Raw genomic sequence first — 13,577 nt, 5'->3', positions numbered from 1 at the left:
GCTGACCCCATGGCACACTCTTCTGCCACGGATAGGGACCTGGGCTGGGGCGCAGTGGAGTCGGGTGGGCCTGCATCCCCCTTTCCCACGCTGCCCTGCTCGGGGATCGGAACTATTTTGCTAACCCCTGAGGGCTTGGAACTGTGTGCTGCCCTCCCAGGCCCCAAAGACGGTTTCCCTGCCCAAGCGAGGGCCAATACCCACCAGAGCAGGGTAGGGAGTGGGTGTGGTCTCCCTCTGCAACTGACAGGGAGGGATAGACACCCTCTCTACACATATATAATTTTCAGAAGTCATTCATGGCACAGTGAATGGGCAGACCTGTTCAAGACTCCCTATAATAAAGGTAAATGGCTATGCTATGCTTAATTAACTAGGGCTTGATCCAGCAAAGTGCTGAGAACATCCCTTCTACACTGATGTCAATAGCAGTGGAATGTGCTCCGCATTGGCCCCTTAATGTACAAGTTGACAGTTGCCATGAGCTCGAAGATTACCTGAGCTAAAAGAGCTGCCATTTCCAGTGCCAGTTCTTTGTTTACAGGAAAAAGTCCATTTGTTATCTGCTCATTTGTCTGATACATTAACAGGAGCTTTTCCCTGTCTGTCTCCCCACGGGCTTGAACTGAGAAATAAAGCCTACAAAAGAAGAAAGAAAAGTTATTTAAAAATGAAAATAGGGGAATTAAGTAGACCTAGAACATTATGAGAAATATCACCTTTCATCTTTGGGCCACTAGTCTGAAGTCAGTTCTGACCATAAATTATTACCATCTGATGGCTTTACATTGACTCATGTAAAATGAGCTAGTAATAACAATCCAATTCCTAATGGATAGGTCTTTTCATCAAAAATAGTAGCCTCAGCAGAGAGGGGAAAAAAATGAATGGCCATATAGACTGATTAATATTTCAGCTCTGAAGGTAACCTGTCCAGAGCAGAGTTGAAGCACAGAGGAAGGGCAGGACTTGGAAGCTTTTACTGCCACTGTACTAAATCTGGGAACAAACAGAGAAAATCAACCTCCAGAATTGTCATTCTAACCTATTGGTTCTCAAACTGGGGGTCTCGACATGGTTAGGTGGGGTTTGTGAGCTGTGAGCCCCGACCCTGGCCAGGTGCAGGGCTGTGAGCCTCCCTGCTTCCTCCTGGTGGAGGAACATGGGGGGAGGTGGTGAGCGGTGATACACAGATACCCCACCTTCCTCCACGCCCCCCTTAGGGGGCTGTGGGAGGGGAAGCGAGAAGCAATGCCAGGGCTCCTTGTATCCAGGTCACTTTCCCCACTTGGGCAGTGAAGCAAGCATCAGGAGCTGCTGCTCTCTGCCCTCCCATTATGCAGCCCAAGTGGGGAAAGTGACCTGGATGCAGGGAGCCCTGATGTTGCTCCTCGCTCCCCTCCCTCACAGTCCCCTAGGGGTGCGTGGAGGAGCAGCTTTCAAGGCGGGAGCAAGCACATACAGGTCTGTTTCCCCAGGTGGGCACAGGAAGGGGGGTGCAGGGTTTGGGGCAAAGGGGATTAGGGAGCCTGCAGGGAGTGGGGAGCCCACAGGGTTTGGGGTGAAGGGGGAGTGGGGAACTCATGGGGGCTAAGCGTGAAAGGGGAGTAGAGAGCCCATGGGGGCCAGGAGCAGGTGCCCATAGGGGTGTGAGGGTCGCACTTAGAGGCTTGCTGTGTGAAACGGGTCACCAATACAAAAATATTGAGAACCACTAACCCATTTTACTAGCCATACATTCACTACGTCTAAGAGGTGGGGAAAAAGCGACCAATTACTTTCCTGTCACTTTACAATTTTTGCTCCAATTAAGTCCATTGCCCACTTCCATAGAACAGGGATAGTACAGGAGTAAAATCTCAGAAATCTGTAATGAAATTAGGAGACTAGCTACTCTGCTATTCAAAGTGATTACTTAACATATGCCCTTACTTTTACATTTTAAAAAGAAGTATCTCTGCACGTATATATCTTATTTTTAAGTGAATGATAAGAAATCAGACTAAAGTTTAAATATGAATGGGATTTAAATGCCAGTTTGAAAATAATTCAAGATATAAAAACCCACCCAAAAGATTTGTAGCTCACTGAATCTAAATGAATGAAGTTTAATGATTTTGCAATTAAGCACTGATTCGTATTTTGCTTTCATCAAGCTCAACACCAGTTGACAATTGAGGAATCATAGACCTTCCAATATTACATAATAGTGCAAATTAGTACAATGATTTTTCATCTCTGGAGATCTAGGGTCTTTAAATGAAAATTAATTTGATAGTCTCAGCTTAGTCCCCTGTAACCACAGCTCAAGTTCCAACAAAATTTGGCATAATTAGCAACTGATGCTAATGAGAGACCAAGAACTGAGCAAACGGGATCACGACAAAAAAGTGACCTCAATCTCATAAGCGTCACCTACAAATTTAAAAATGAAATACTAGCACATAACATAATCAACTCCATTTCACTGGATGTAGATTGTAGACACAATTGGACATTAGAGTTTTCCAAGCTAAAAAGAGTAAGAGAAAACAACTTTTGATGGAAACCACTGTGTAAACCTTTTTACTACTAAATTATGAAATGTCAACCTGTGACTGTTGCTTATTATGCAAATAATGTTCAACGTACTATTATCTCATCCTTCTCCTGCAGATGTACCCCTAAGACTTCTACTTTTAGAGATCCCATTCATTGGTAGCCTGCTCTTTCTCTTAAGTTCATGCTATATGTTTAAAATTCCACGCACATTGGATCTGCATGCCCCAGAGCCTTATTTGACATTTGCACAGCTGGAATCCATATGAAAAGACAAGCAGAACAGCTAAACCTCAACAATTGGGATCTTGCAAGGTACAAGAATCTTCGAAGGAGGGTTCATCAAAGGAGAGATGGCCTGGTGGGGAATGTCGGAAGGAGCCACAGCCTCTAAGCAGGGTCATGGGAACAGGTGTCCAATTAATCAGCACATTGACTAAGAAAAACAAACCAGGATTTGCCTGATTAACTAGCTTACTCTGTACTTCTCAACCTGCTAAATTTAAAAAAACCCAAAAATCTAAAGCTTATATGAAGGTTTTTGAAATATTGGTATTAGTGGAGATAATTTATTTAACAAAGGTTGCAGTCTCTTTCTCTATTTTATTTTAACATTTTTGAGTAAGTTTTGATTCAGCTAATAAATACCATACAAATTAAAGAAAATTCCCAGGACATCATAGTGGAATTATACTCATTATTACACACCTGTTTTTATATGTAAGGCGCACAGTTCTTGTGCCTTCACATTTCCCAGGATGCTGTTCTTTGGAGGCCTGCTCCCATTTAGAAATAATGTCACAGATCTAGAAGAAAAATGAATATGTGGAACTGTCAGCTCTGTAGTATCTGGCCAAAGCAGCATCTTTGAAGGAAACTGTCTTTTTATTTATGAAAGAATTTCAATTTTTGTAACTCAGAAGAATCATGTAGCTTGAATTTTTAAACTTGCGAAAGATATCTGTATAGGCAATTTTAACTGAGGATTTAGTAGTCAGATTTTATTGCTGGCGTTCAATTATCCTACCAGACAGACCTTGATTTTGGAATCTGGCCATAAAATGTTTATACAGAAAGGCAAGATATATAAATTAGCATGAGCCAACACATATGTAATTATCCAAAATTATTTGTTTTAGAATTAATCAAACTAATGACTTTCATAAACAGAATAATTGAACAATTATATTGCATGTGTTGGCCTAATCCTGTTTTCATGAAATACATGAAAGAACAGAGACACAAACACCCTCCTCCCTCTTTCTACCAAGAGGCACTTCAGCCTGATACATTGTAACTTTAATCAAAAGCTAAAACCTCAACTGACTCATTGTTCTACCCTTTGAAATGTTCACTTCAGCCTTTTTAAAATATCCGTTTACTGCATAATAATTCAAGTCTGTCTGTACTTTGTATAATTCTATTTGGTTTAAGATTGTAAAACCACTCCACTGACCATTTTATCTGTTAATTTTACCACTTTCAATATATTTGTAAAAACCCTATTTTAAGTATAAGAAGCCACACTGTGAAATGTAATACACCTACCTAATTGTGAAAGACACTGGCAAAAATGAAATAATGTTTGCTTTAAAAATAATATGTGAATTCTTCAACTAGGAGTTGGCACTGAGTGATTGAAGTGTGAATGGCTGAGCAATTGAGGTGGGTGTAGACAGGGAGAGTGACTGAACAATTGGTCTCAGTAAGGGATGTCCAAACACGAAGAAAAACCAGCCACACCTAAAATGTTTGAGGGAAGAAGAAAGGAGTGAAGATAATAACTTTTACCACTCAACTGGCCGAAGAGGAGTCCACCCTGATAACTTTGGAGTCAGCCCACTTCAAAGAACAAAATCTGATCAGACTTGCAACAATGTGGATGATTAAGGATCACACCAAATGCAGATGCAGCATGACAGAGCAAAAACCCATAGAATTATGTGGGGTCTTTTTTCTATAAAATGGGACAGAAAGATGAAGACTGGAGGTTCGGGTCTACATCACCAACCCAACCAGCAGTACCGATGAGCATCGGCAGAACCCTGCTCCTCACCCTCGTGCTACAGTCACCTGGCCAATGACTACCACAAGCACCAAGAGGCTGGTAACTTTAACATCAATGAGACCCCTATGTATGTTTGTCTCCCTGTCTGTGTATGCCTGTCAGTGTGTATGAGTGTGAATGAAAGTACCAATTGAAACGTGTCCATGAAGTATGCTTTATTAGCAATAATCTCTGTATTTGTAAAGCACAATATTGATATTGTTACAGTGTTGATCCTGTTTCCCTGGTATTTGCATTATTGATACTATTTGCCAAATTTCTGTATTCACAATAAATGTGGCTTGTTGCCTTATCCCCTGAAAAAGATCCTGTGATATTTGTTATTTGGATAACACATGCTGTGGATGGTTCCATTTCTAACCAGTGTTTTGTGCAGTTGGAGAGTCACTTGGTCCCTTGTTTCCAGGCCAGGGGCTATGTGTATTGTAATGGCAGCACCCTAATCCATTCAGACTAGAATGGCGTTGGAGTGGTGTAAAACTCGGCTTGGAGTGGCAGCAGCCTGGCTAGAGAGCCAACCGTGAAAATGATAAGACAGTCAACAGCCAATGTAAGGAACGCAGTGTCTACACAGACACTGCATCACCCTAACTACACCACCATAAAGCCCTATACCTCTTGTGGAGGTGGAGTTATTATATCGGTGTAGTAGGGCACTTACATCAGTGGGAGCAAGGCTGTAGTGTATACACTGACATAATTAGGTCAACATAAGCTGCTTGATGTCAATCTAACTCTGTAGTGTACACCAAGCCCCAGAATCCACAAGAATATTACACTGAACGTTGCCAATCTACTGAACTGAACTTAAACCTTTTCCTCCTCATATTTGGATAAGAAACCCTCTGATATTTCTCTCAGATCTCTGACATGGCTGTCACTTCTTTCCCTTGATCCTCCAATAGATCCCTCACCTGAGTAACAAATTAGGAAAGTTTTTGTATTTTGCTATTTTAGAAGAAGGGTTTCTATTTCTAAGCTTATAGTAAATCTGATGTTATGACAAGTGCTGGATTGTCAGCACTGGACCCTGAAGTCCTCTAGCAATAGGACTTGCAGAATACAAGATATGGTAGTTCAGTATATGTGTCTCAGCCCTCATCTGGAGATTTCGGCTCCAATCTACTTCATCCTCTGCAGCTCTGAGGGCTCTTCAGTATTACTGAGTATTCAGACTTTTGTTGTTCAGCCACAGGAGTTGGACTGAGAACACCAATGAAAGCCACTGAATAAGCATTAGACCAGTGTTTCTTAACCTGGGGTTTTAGAGGGGTCGCAAGTGCAGAGCTGGTATTGGGGGTGGCAAGAAAGGCAATTGCCTGGAGCCACAGGGGCGCCATGAAACTAAGTTACTTGCCTCAGCCTCGTGGGGGTGGGACTCAGGCTTCAGGGGTACAGTAGTTTCGAAAGGTTAAGAACCACTGCATTAGACTATAATCACTTTTAGACACTAATAACAGTCCTCATGTAAACTGGTGTCCTAGAGGTGAAAAGTTCCTTATCTCATCATCAATTCCCTGAACCAGTCTAGTCTGCCAGGCAATGTTTTTAAATGTATTTCCCTGAAGGAATTTCAATGAGTGGAAAATTAGAGTTTGTTTCCATCTTTTCCTTTGATGTAATGTCAAATAAGGAAAAGCAAAAAGCATTTAATGAAGAAATAATTTTCCTTTAAATTGTCTGAAAAGGCCTTTGTAAAATTAAGATATTTTTGTTGTTTAATATGTGCAGCTCATTAAAGAGTTTTGTTTACCTTGATGTTTCCTTGAAGACAGTGCTCTATATCCTTGCCAGAAGGATCATCAGTAAACAATGCAAATCCCGACTGGGCTGGTTTCCTCATTCCTGTGTCCTGGTTAAGAGTGTTCAGAAATTCTTCCACTGTGGTGGAGGCGTCAAACCCAACAACCTGAACAGAGGCAAACAAAACACTTTAGTTACAAAACTCTCAAAAATATCTCAAAAATGTAAGATTTTGAAGAAGGAAAAGATACTTTGTAGAAAATACATGGAAAGAGAAAGCCCTGTTCCATCTTCTTTGGATAACTTATTGTCATTAGATCTTGATAAATTCCACTAAGGATTAGCCAAAAGATTAGTCAGGATTTAAAGCTGTAAATTCTGGAAGAAAAGGAGACAGTTTGGTGGTCTTTCTTCTGCCCTATTGAGCAAATTATATGTCAAAATCTTTGCTTACCTGTTACCAGACTTTAAGTCGTATTTTGTTTAACAAATCAAAGGCTATTTATACACAGCATTACAGACAGTTATTAAGCAAATACAGTATTTTCTTTTTTTGTTCTCCAGATCAAACTTAATCTCTAGATGAATGTGTTTAGGTTTCTTTTCATTTACTAAGCTATAGATCTGAATTCATCTAAACGTTTGATTTAAAAAAAGGCAATTCAATATGTTCCTCTATGAGGAAAAATATTATTAGAAATACTATAACAAAAACTAAAAAAATAATAAATTATGACAGGGCGACTCAACAGATAAGATTATAGATAACAACTTTGCATGACATACAAGTTAACAGGAGGCTGGATTAGATTAATACTGTATTTCCGAAATACCATATAAAATGTATTTCAGGAACAGTGATACATAGTAGAAAATTGTCCAAAGATATATCTTCTACCTCCTATGTCTACTGGTGTAAATATTTATCAAGTTTCCTTTTGTTCTGTCTTTGGTACTAAATAATTTTAGTAACAGGTGGCTAATTTTCCCTACTCAGATACTTGTCTCTGACACTTCCCTCAACCTTATGTTTGTGTTGAGGGAGTGGGGGTACCTATTGGGCTCTGCACACAGAAAAAAACACACTACTTTTATTAGTACCAAAATGTCCTGAAAAATTGGATCCCTCATTGATTGCAATGGAAGCTAGGAGCCTAAATACCTTTGAAGACCTGGACCCAACTAACCAACTGATTATAGTGACATTTAGGATTCTTATTGGTTTTATTTCATATCACTTGGGAGCATGTCTTTTCAAACCAATATGTAAGCATTATGAGCTTTTATTTATTTATTTTTTTAATTTAATTTATTTAATTTTTTTTATCTCAAGTATTTCTCTTTGAAACATCAAGGTGATGACTTAATGGAGATCCAAGTACATTTTTGTTGTTGTTGGACATATAGTGAATACTTTTTAAAAGTTTATAGAAAAGTTTTGAAAACAGAGCTTTTCTTTATGCAAGGAAATAAAAATGATATTAAATACATAACTACATGATTTTTTAAATTATTTACATGTCATAATTCACCGCAGGGATATTAGATCCAATCCTGTCCTATACTGAAGTTAATGGAAGTTCTATTGTGTCACAGGCCTCTTTAAAGGTCCTCATCTGTCTTCCAGAGATGGGAAGGAGTTAGCCTAGGCTGTGGCTAATAAGGGATTAATGAATGGTAACTGAGACATGAGGATCAGCTGAAAGGGTTCCTGGAATTGATTACTGTCACCTGAGTAGGGTGTGGTTCAGCAGGAGAGAGATATTAGGAATTGGAAATACTGCAGTTTAAAAGGGGGCAGGAGGATAGGTAAATGGTAGTCTGTGTGAGGGAGGCTTAGAAGAAATAGCTGGCCTGTAAGGGAAGGGAACATTGAAGGTAGCAGATGAAAGAAGAGCAGGATAAAATGATAGCTGGCCTTTGGAAGAAGGCCTGGACTAAAGCGTTGGGTCCAGAAAGAAGGGGTAGGACTAAAAGAAAGCTTTTCTTCCCACAAGCTAACTCAGAGTCTCCAGATGTCTGATTACAGAAGGACTGGCCCATGGGTTGCTGGTAAGTTGAAAGTCTTTAAAGGCATTGTAACCATGAAAGGGGTCCAAACATTAGAGGGAGCCTGGCTAGAGGATCAGAGGTCTCTATTGCATGTGTTGTGCCTGGCAAGCATGAGAGGCTACTCTGGAATGAGCATTATCCATGATATGCTGTTTTTCAGTTGCCAAAACTATAATTTTTTTAAAAGAAAATTGATTTTATTTGATTTAACTGAAAATCCATTTTCTGTCAAAAAAAAACATTTTGACAGAAAATTTTGACCAGCTCTAATCATTAGAAATATAGTAAGGCACAAAGGGCTGCTGCAGTTCCGAATGAAGTCAATAGAAAGGTTCCCACATACTTCAATGGGGTCTTGATCAGACTCAAGAGCATATTCTGGAGCATATTCTGCCTGTAAGAAAGGTAGGTATCCTCTATTAATGATAATAAGTTATATATCTGACTCCTGAACTTCAGTGAGATACCTAGTTTCCAAGGTGCTCAGTTGGAGGGAATACCATCTAACATGCAGCTCTCCACACCAGCCGGCTCCATTCATGTGGTTGGCTGATTAAACAAGAACAATGAATAGGATACTACACAGGCCATAATGGGATTTAATTTTTTTAAAAGATATTTTGCTCAATCTTTATTTTTGCTGAAACACTGATCAAGTCTGATAATCATTTTGCGTATTCCATTGCCAATCAGCAGCAAAAGGAGAAATTCAAGCCATATTACTTTAATGCTCATAGTTCTCCCTCGATCTTGGCTGTCATGCATACCACTTCATGAATGTGCTAATAAAATCAAGTTAGGCAAGTTAAATTTCATGTTTGTGAGCCCTACCTGGTATATACCATTCATGAAATGAACTGGTATACTGAAGGGCAATGAGTGGTGGTAGGGATTTCTTAGAAGAGTTGAAAGGATTTCCATCCTTGATGGCCTTGCTTCTCGGTCCCCGTTCTGCTGGGTTCTCTCAACACATCGCTGACAGTAAATTGTATATTTTCCAAATTCAGTCCTGTGACAAAAAGAGAAACAGGGCATGGCTAATGAACTGATCTACCATGTGCTAAGCTGTGAGTAAACCCAATGAAGGATCCAAATGGAAGAAAAACTGAGATTTCTTTGCAATGTTTCCAACAGATTTTTCCATCAAAGGTGTTTTGCCAGGAATGACTTTGTCTCAGAATGTTTTGAGTAACAGCTGTATTTTGCTTTTCATGCTTTTACATCATGTGTTCAGAATTCTGTAGCACAATTTTCAAAACAAAGGATAACTCTTCCAAGTGATGTACATAAATTATGTGTACAAATTATACTTTCAGTAGGATTTGTGCACAAATAGGTCAAAGTTAATTTGAAAGTGTACCCTAGAAGTTCTATAAGAGGGACTTGAACAGCTAGTAATATGTAGGTGCACCTGAAATCAGCATTCTTCTTTAAGTGAAGTTTGAGGAGCCAAAGGAATGGGTGCTGAGGAAGAAATAGTCCAACACAGAGAGCTAACAGCTGCAAACCCTGGACAAAAGAAAAAACAATCACTGTTTTAAGCATCTTACAAAGTAAAATAACTTTCTGCTGTGGTCACTGATCAACAGTGCAGCTTATTGTGCTAAATGCCAAATAAAATAATAGATAATTGGAAGGAAAAACACAAATCCACAGGTAAAAAGCTTGAATGAATTGGGATATTACCTCATCAGAAGCCCAAGATGTCTTTATTTCTATTTCCGTGTCTCCCCTGACCCCCAATTTTTTCTGGTTGTTTATATAAAATTACATACAAAAACAGCATTAAAAGAAAGTTAAGGTTGCAAAGTTAAACACTAAAAAATTAGGGAATATCTGAATCAAGATTGCCTTTGCCACCTTAATTCGGCCGCCCTGTGAGTATGCATAATGATATAGTGTTTAACTACATGACTACATCCTTTTTTCCCCCCAGCAGGACCCCTGCCTCATTCATTCAGTGCTGTTTATCCTGTGCAGTGAGCAGCTATTTAATATTTTGTTTTATCCTCATTGTTCACTGTCTGGACCCAAGACTTATTTACTGCATGCTATTCAAACCTACTCTGAATACAGAATTATTAATTTATGCATGGGCTTTTCTATGGGGCTCACCACTCTCACATGGATTTACAAATATTAATGAATTTATTTTCACAGCACCCTTGTGTGGTAAGGTGATATATTATCCCCATTTTACAGATGGGGAACTAGGGCACAGAGATTAATGTCAAAAGTGTAAAATAATTTTGGTGCCCAATTTGAGATGCCTATAGTCTGACACTTTTCAGAGAATGTAGCAATTTATTTGTTCAGCTTTCACTGAGTCTACATACAGTTATGAATGCCCAGCACATCTGCACACCTGAGGTGTTTCAAGTGGGGCACCGAGAAAGTAAGAACTACATAGTTGATGAAAAATTTGGTTTAAGTAACTTGTCCTGCATCAAGTAGAGGCAGGAATTAAGTCCATTTAAAGTGGCATTCAATTGCCTAAACCACAAAACCATTCCCTCTCTTGTTGCAGTCCCCTCCCTCATTTACTACATAACCTCTAACAGTGGCAACAAATGAAGCAGGGGTCCTAGTCTAATTCACTCCATGTTCTGATTTATCCCCAGAACATGAGCCATATTGTACACTGAATAAAGTTTAAGTACTGTGGGAAAAAATAGTTTATGACCATGTGATTAAAGCCTGTATATATGCATATGCACAAGAGGGCTGAATTACAATTGCACTGAGAGTGTAAGGAAGATACTTTTCCTGCTCTCCATTCCTATGCATGGCATCACAGCTACCCAGGAGTGGTGGAAGGAGGAACTGCAAGGCATGTTCAGCTCCTGCATGCCCACTACAGATGGAATCTTCAGAGAATTTAGCTGCCAAGCTCTAATGAGACTCTACTGAGCATCTGCAAACAAAATTTAGCCAGATTTGGGGAAAAGGCACAGATCCGACACCAAGGCAACCAAATATATACACTCCTCTAGTCTAGGACAGGAAGAGATGCTGAGGATGAACTATGTATCAGCTTCAGACCTTGCCTGCCGGTTGGGTGGGAATGTTCTCATTTTATCCCTTTAAGCATTTGCAGAGTTTTTCTCAAAGCCCATTTAAGGCACGATGCAACTTCCATTAAGTTAATGGAAAAATTAATGCACTTCCATGGGAGATGGATCAGGTTTTTATTGGTGAGGGACAGTGACATGAAAGTGTGAGAGGAAAAAACACATCTTCCCTTAATGATCTGGGACCTCAAAACATTCCCTCACCCCATTATTTTTATTTTATGAACACACTTCAACATACTTTTAAAACCATCATGAAAGATTATAAGAGGGGTAGCCAAGCTTACTGACACTCCAAGCCACATACAGCAATCTTCAGACGTTAAAGAACTCAGGCATGCCTGCCGAACTCGGGGCTTCAGCCCTATAGTGGGGTGGTGGGGCTTGGGGCTTCTGCCCCACAAGGTGCGCCTGTTGGGGCTTCAGCACCACTCCTGCTGAAGTCCTGAGCCTTGGCAGGTGCCTCCCTGCAGGGCAGAAGCCCCAAGATGCCCCCTCCCAACAGAGCAGAAAGCTCTAGCCCCAACACCCTGTCACGGGGCTGAAGCCCCAAGCTCCGGCAGTTACACTCTGTGGGGCTGAAGCCCTAAGATCTCCCTCCCTGTTCGGCAGAAGCCTCTACCCCACTGCAGGGCAAAAGCCCCAAGCTCTATACCCCATACTGGTAGGTGGAGAATGAGGGGGGGGCAACGTTGGGGGATCCACAAGCTGCACTTTAACTGAAAAAGCCTCTTGTGGCTCCTGAGCCGCTGTTTGACTACTTCTGGATTATAATAGTGATTTCTTTATCTATTACGGAAGGCCTAATCAATGATACAGGAGTGTCAAAGAGAGAGGAAGGCTAAATTAAAATCATCAATTGCAGTATGTGTCAACTTAATTTTCCTAATATGAATTCAGGTTATCTAACAAAAACACATGAAGTCAATGTATTTCACTTTTTCCTCATTAAATTCTCCTATTCCTTTCCTAGCTACTGCTACTCACATGCACTACTAATCCAAATCTGTATATTCCACAGACTATACTCCCCTTTTCCCCTCTGTTTAATTTTTTCCTACTTACAAATTTGAAGAACAATAAAGTTCTGCTAATAAAGCAGAGTTAAGAAACACAATTAGACTTGGCATATACATTATTTGGTATGCAATATGTATACAAGGTCATGTGGGAAAGTCAGCATTGGAAGAAAGATATTTGCCTTGAAGGCAGGCAATATTCCAGTTCCAGAGCATGGCCAACAGGGAATTAATTCCCCCTCCTCAAGCACACTCTAAGACAAATATGCTATGTGAGTTAGGGGCTGAATCTAGAATTAAGTCAGGAATGAAGACAGACTCTCAAGGAAGCATGTGGCTCCTGAGATGAGAACCACAGGGGAAAACCACCTGAAAGAAGAAGCTTATTTAAGACTTTAGTTGAGGGAAGCCCTGTTGAATTTGTGTTCAGCCCTTAAAAAAGATAGGATGTTCTTTACATTTATTTTTCTGCCTTACAATAAAGCACAACATAAAGATATAAATTTTACCTAAGCATGCAGAGTTCTTTCCTGCATTGAATGGTCTGTCAAAGTTCTTCATTGCTCATGTGAAGAACATTCCATGAAAAGAAATTATTCATACCTGTATTGGTCCTGCCTGATTCTGTGGATGTCGTCTTCTTGTCTGTTTAATGAGCTGACAGCAGATCTCATTTTGAAGCTCAGGGTGTGTGAGGCAGATCTGCAAAGCACTTTGGGCCAAAGATACATGGTAATCAATGGCAGGAGAGTCAACTGCAGCATTTATAAACAACTGGCAGGTCTGGATATAAAATAACAACATGTAAGTTTATATATTAAGCTCCACGTAGCCCCTTCACAGAGGTGCTTCATAATAAAATGCAATAATATTTAAAATACCATAAACTAAATAAATTAAAATAATTAAAAAAACAAATAAGGTGCTATCACTGGAAGAAGAGGAAAAAAGGAGCAGGGTTTTCAACATGGAATGATTTAAGATAAAAATATCTTTGAAAAATCTATTTTCAAATGCTTTTTTAAAAGTGGGGAGGGATAAAATGAGGCAGATTTCTATCAGGAGTGAATTCAGCTACAATCAGCA

At 39.9% G+C, this 13,577-nt stretch overlaps 1 protein-coding gene across 1 annotated transcript in view; it reads right to left on the bottom strand.

Annotated features, from left to right (window-relative positions):
* The window catches only part of PLEKHH2 (pleckstrin homology, MyTH4 and FERM domain containing H2), an 88,721-nt gene that overhangs the window by 9,853 nt on the left and 65,291 nt on the right, over nucleotides 1-13,577 (bottom strand). Inside the window, exons 20-25 of the mRNA XM_067565422.1 lie at nucleotides 13,095-13,274; nucleotides 9,813-9,910; nucleotides 9,233-9,410; nucleotides 6,360-6,515; nucleotides 3,247-3,344; nucleotides 498-639 (exon numbers count right to left, since the gene is read on the bottom strand). Coding sequence (XP_067421523.1) covers nucleotides 498-639; nucleotides 3,247-3,344; nucleotides 6,360-6,515; nucleotides 9,233-9,410; nucleotides 9,813-9,910; nucleotides 13,095-13,274 — 852 coding nt within the window. The remainder of the gene's footprint in view (nucleotides 1-497; nucleotides 640-3,246; nucleotides 3,345-6,359; nucleotides 6,516-9,232; nucleotides 9,411-9,812; nucleotides 9,911-13,094; nucleotides 13,275-13,577) is intronic.

Source organism: Emydura macquarii, unplaced genomic scaffold (assembly GCF_026122565.2).
Source record: "Emydura macquarii macquarii isolate MOO-44397 ecotype Brisbane River unplaced genomic scaffold, CSIRO-AGI_Emac_v2 contig_2676, whole genome shotgun sequence".
Taxonomy (NCBI): Eukaryota; Metazoa; Chordata; order Testudines; family Chelidae; genus Emydura; species Emydura macquarii.
The sequence above is the reverse complement of the archived record's forward strand: the minus strand, read 5'-3'. Positions and strand labels throughout refer to the sequence as shown.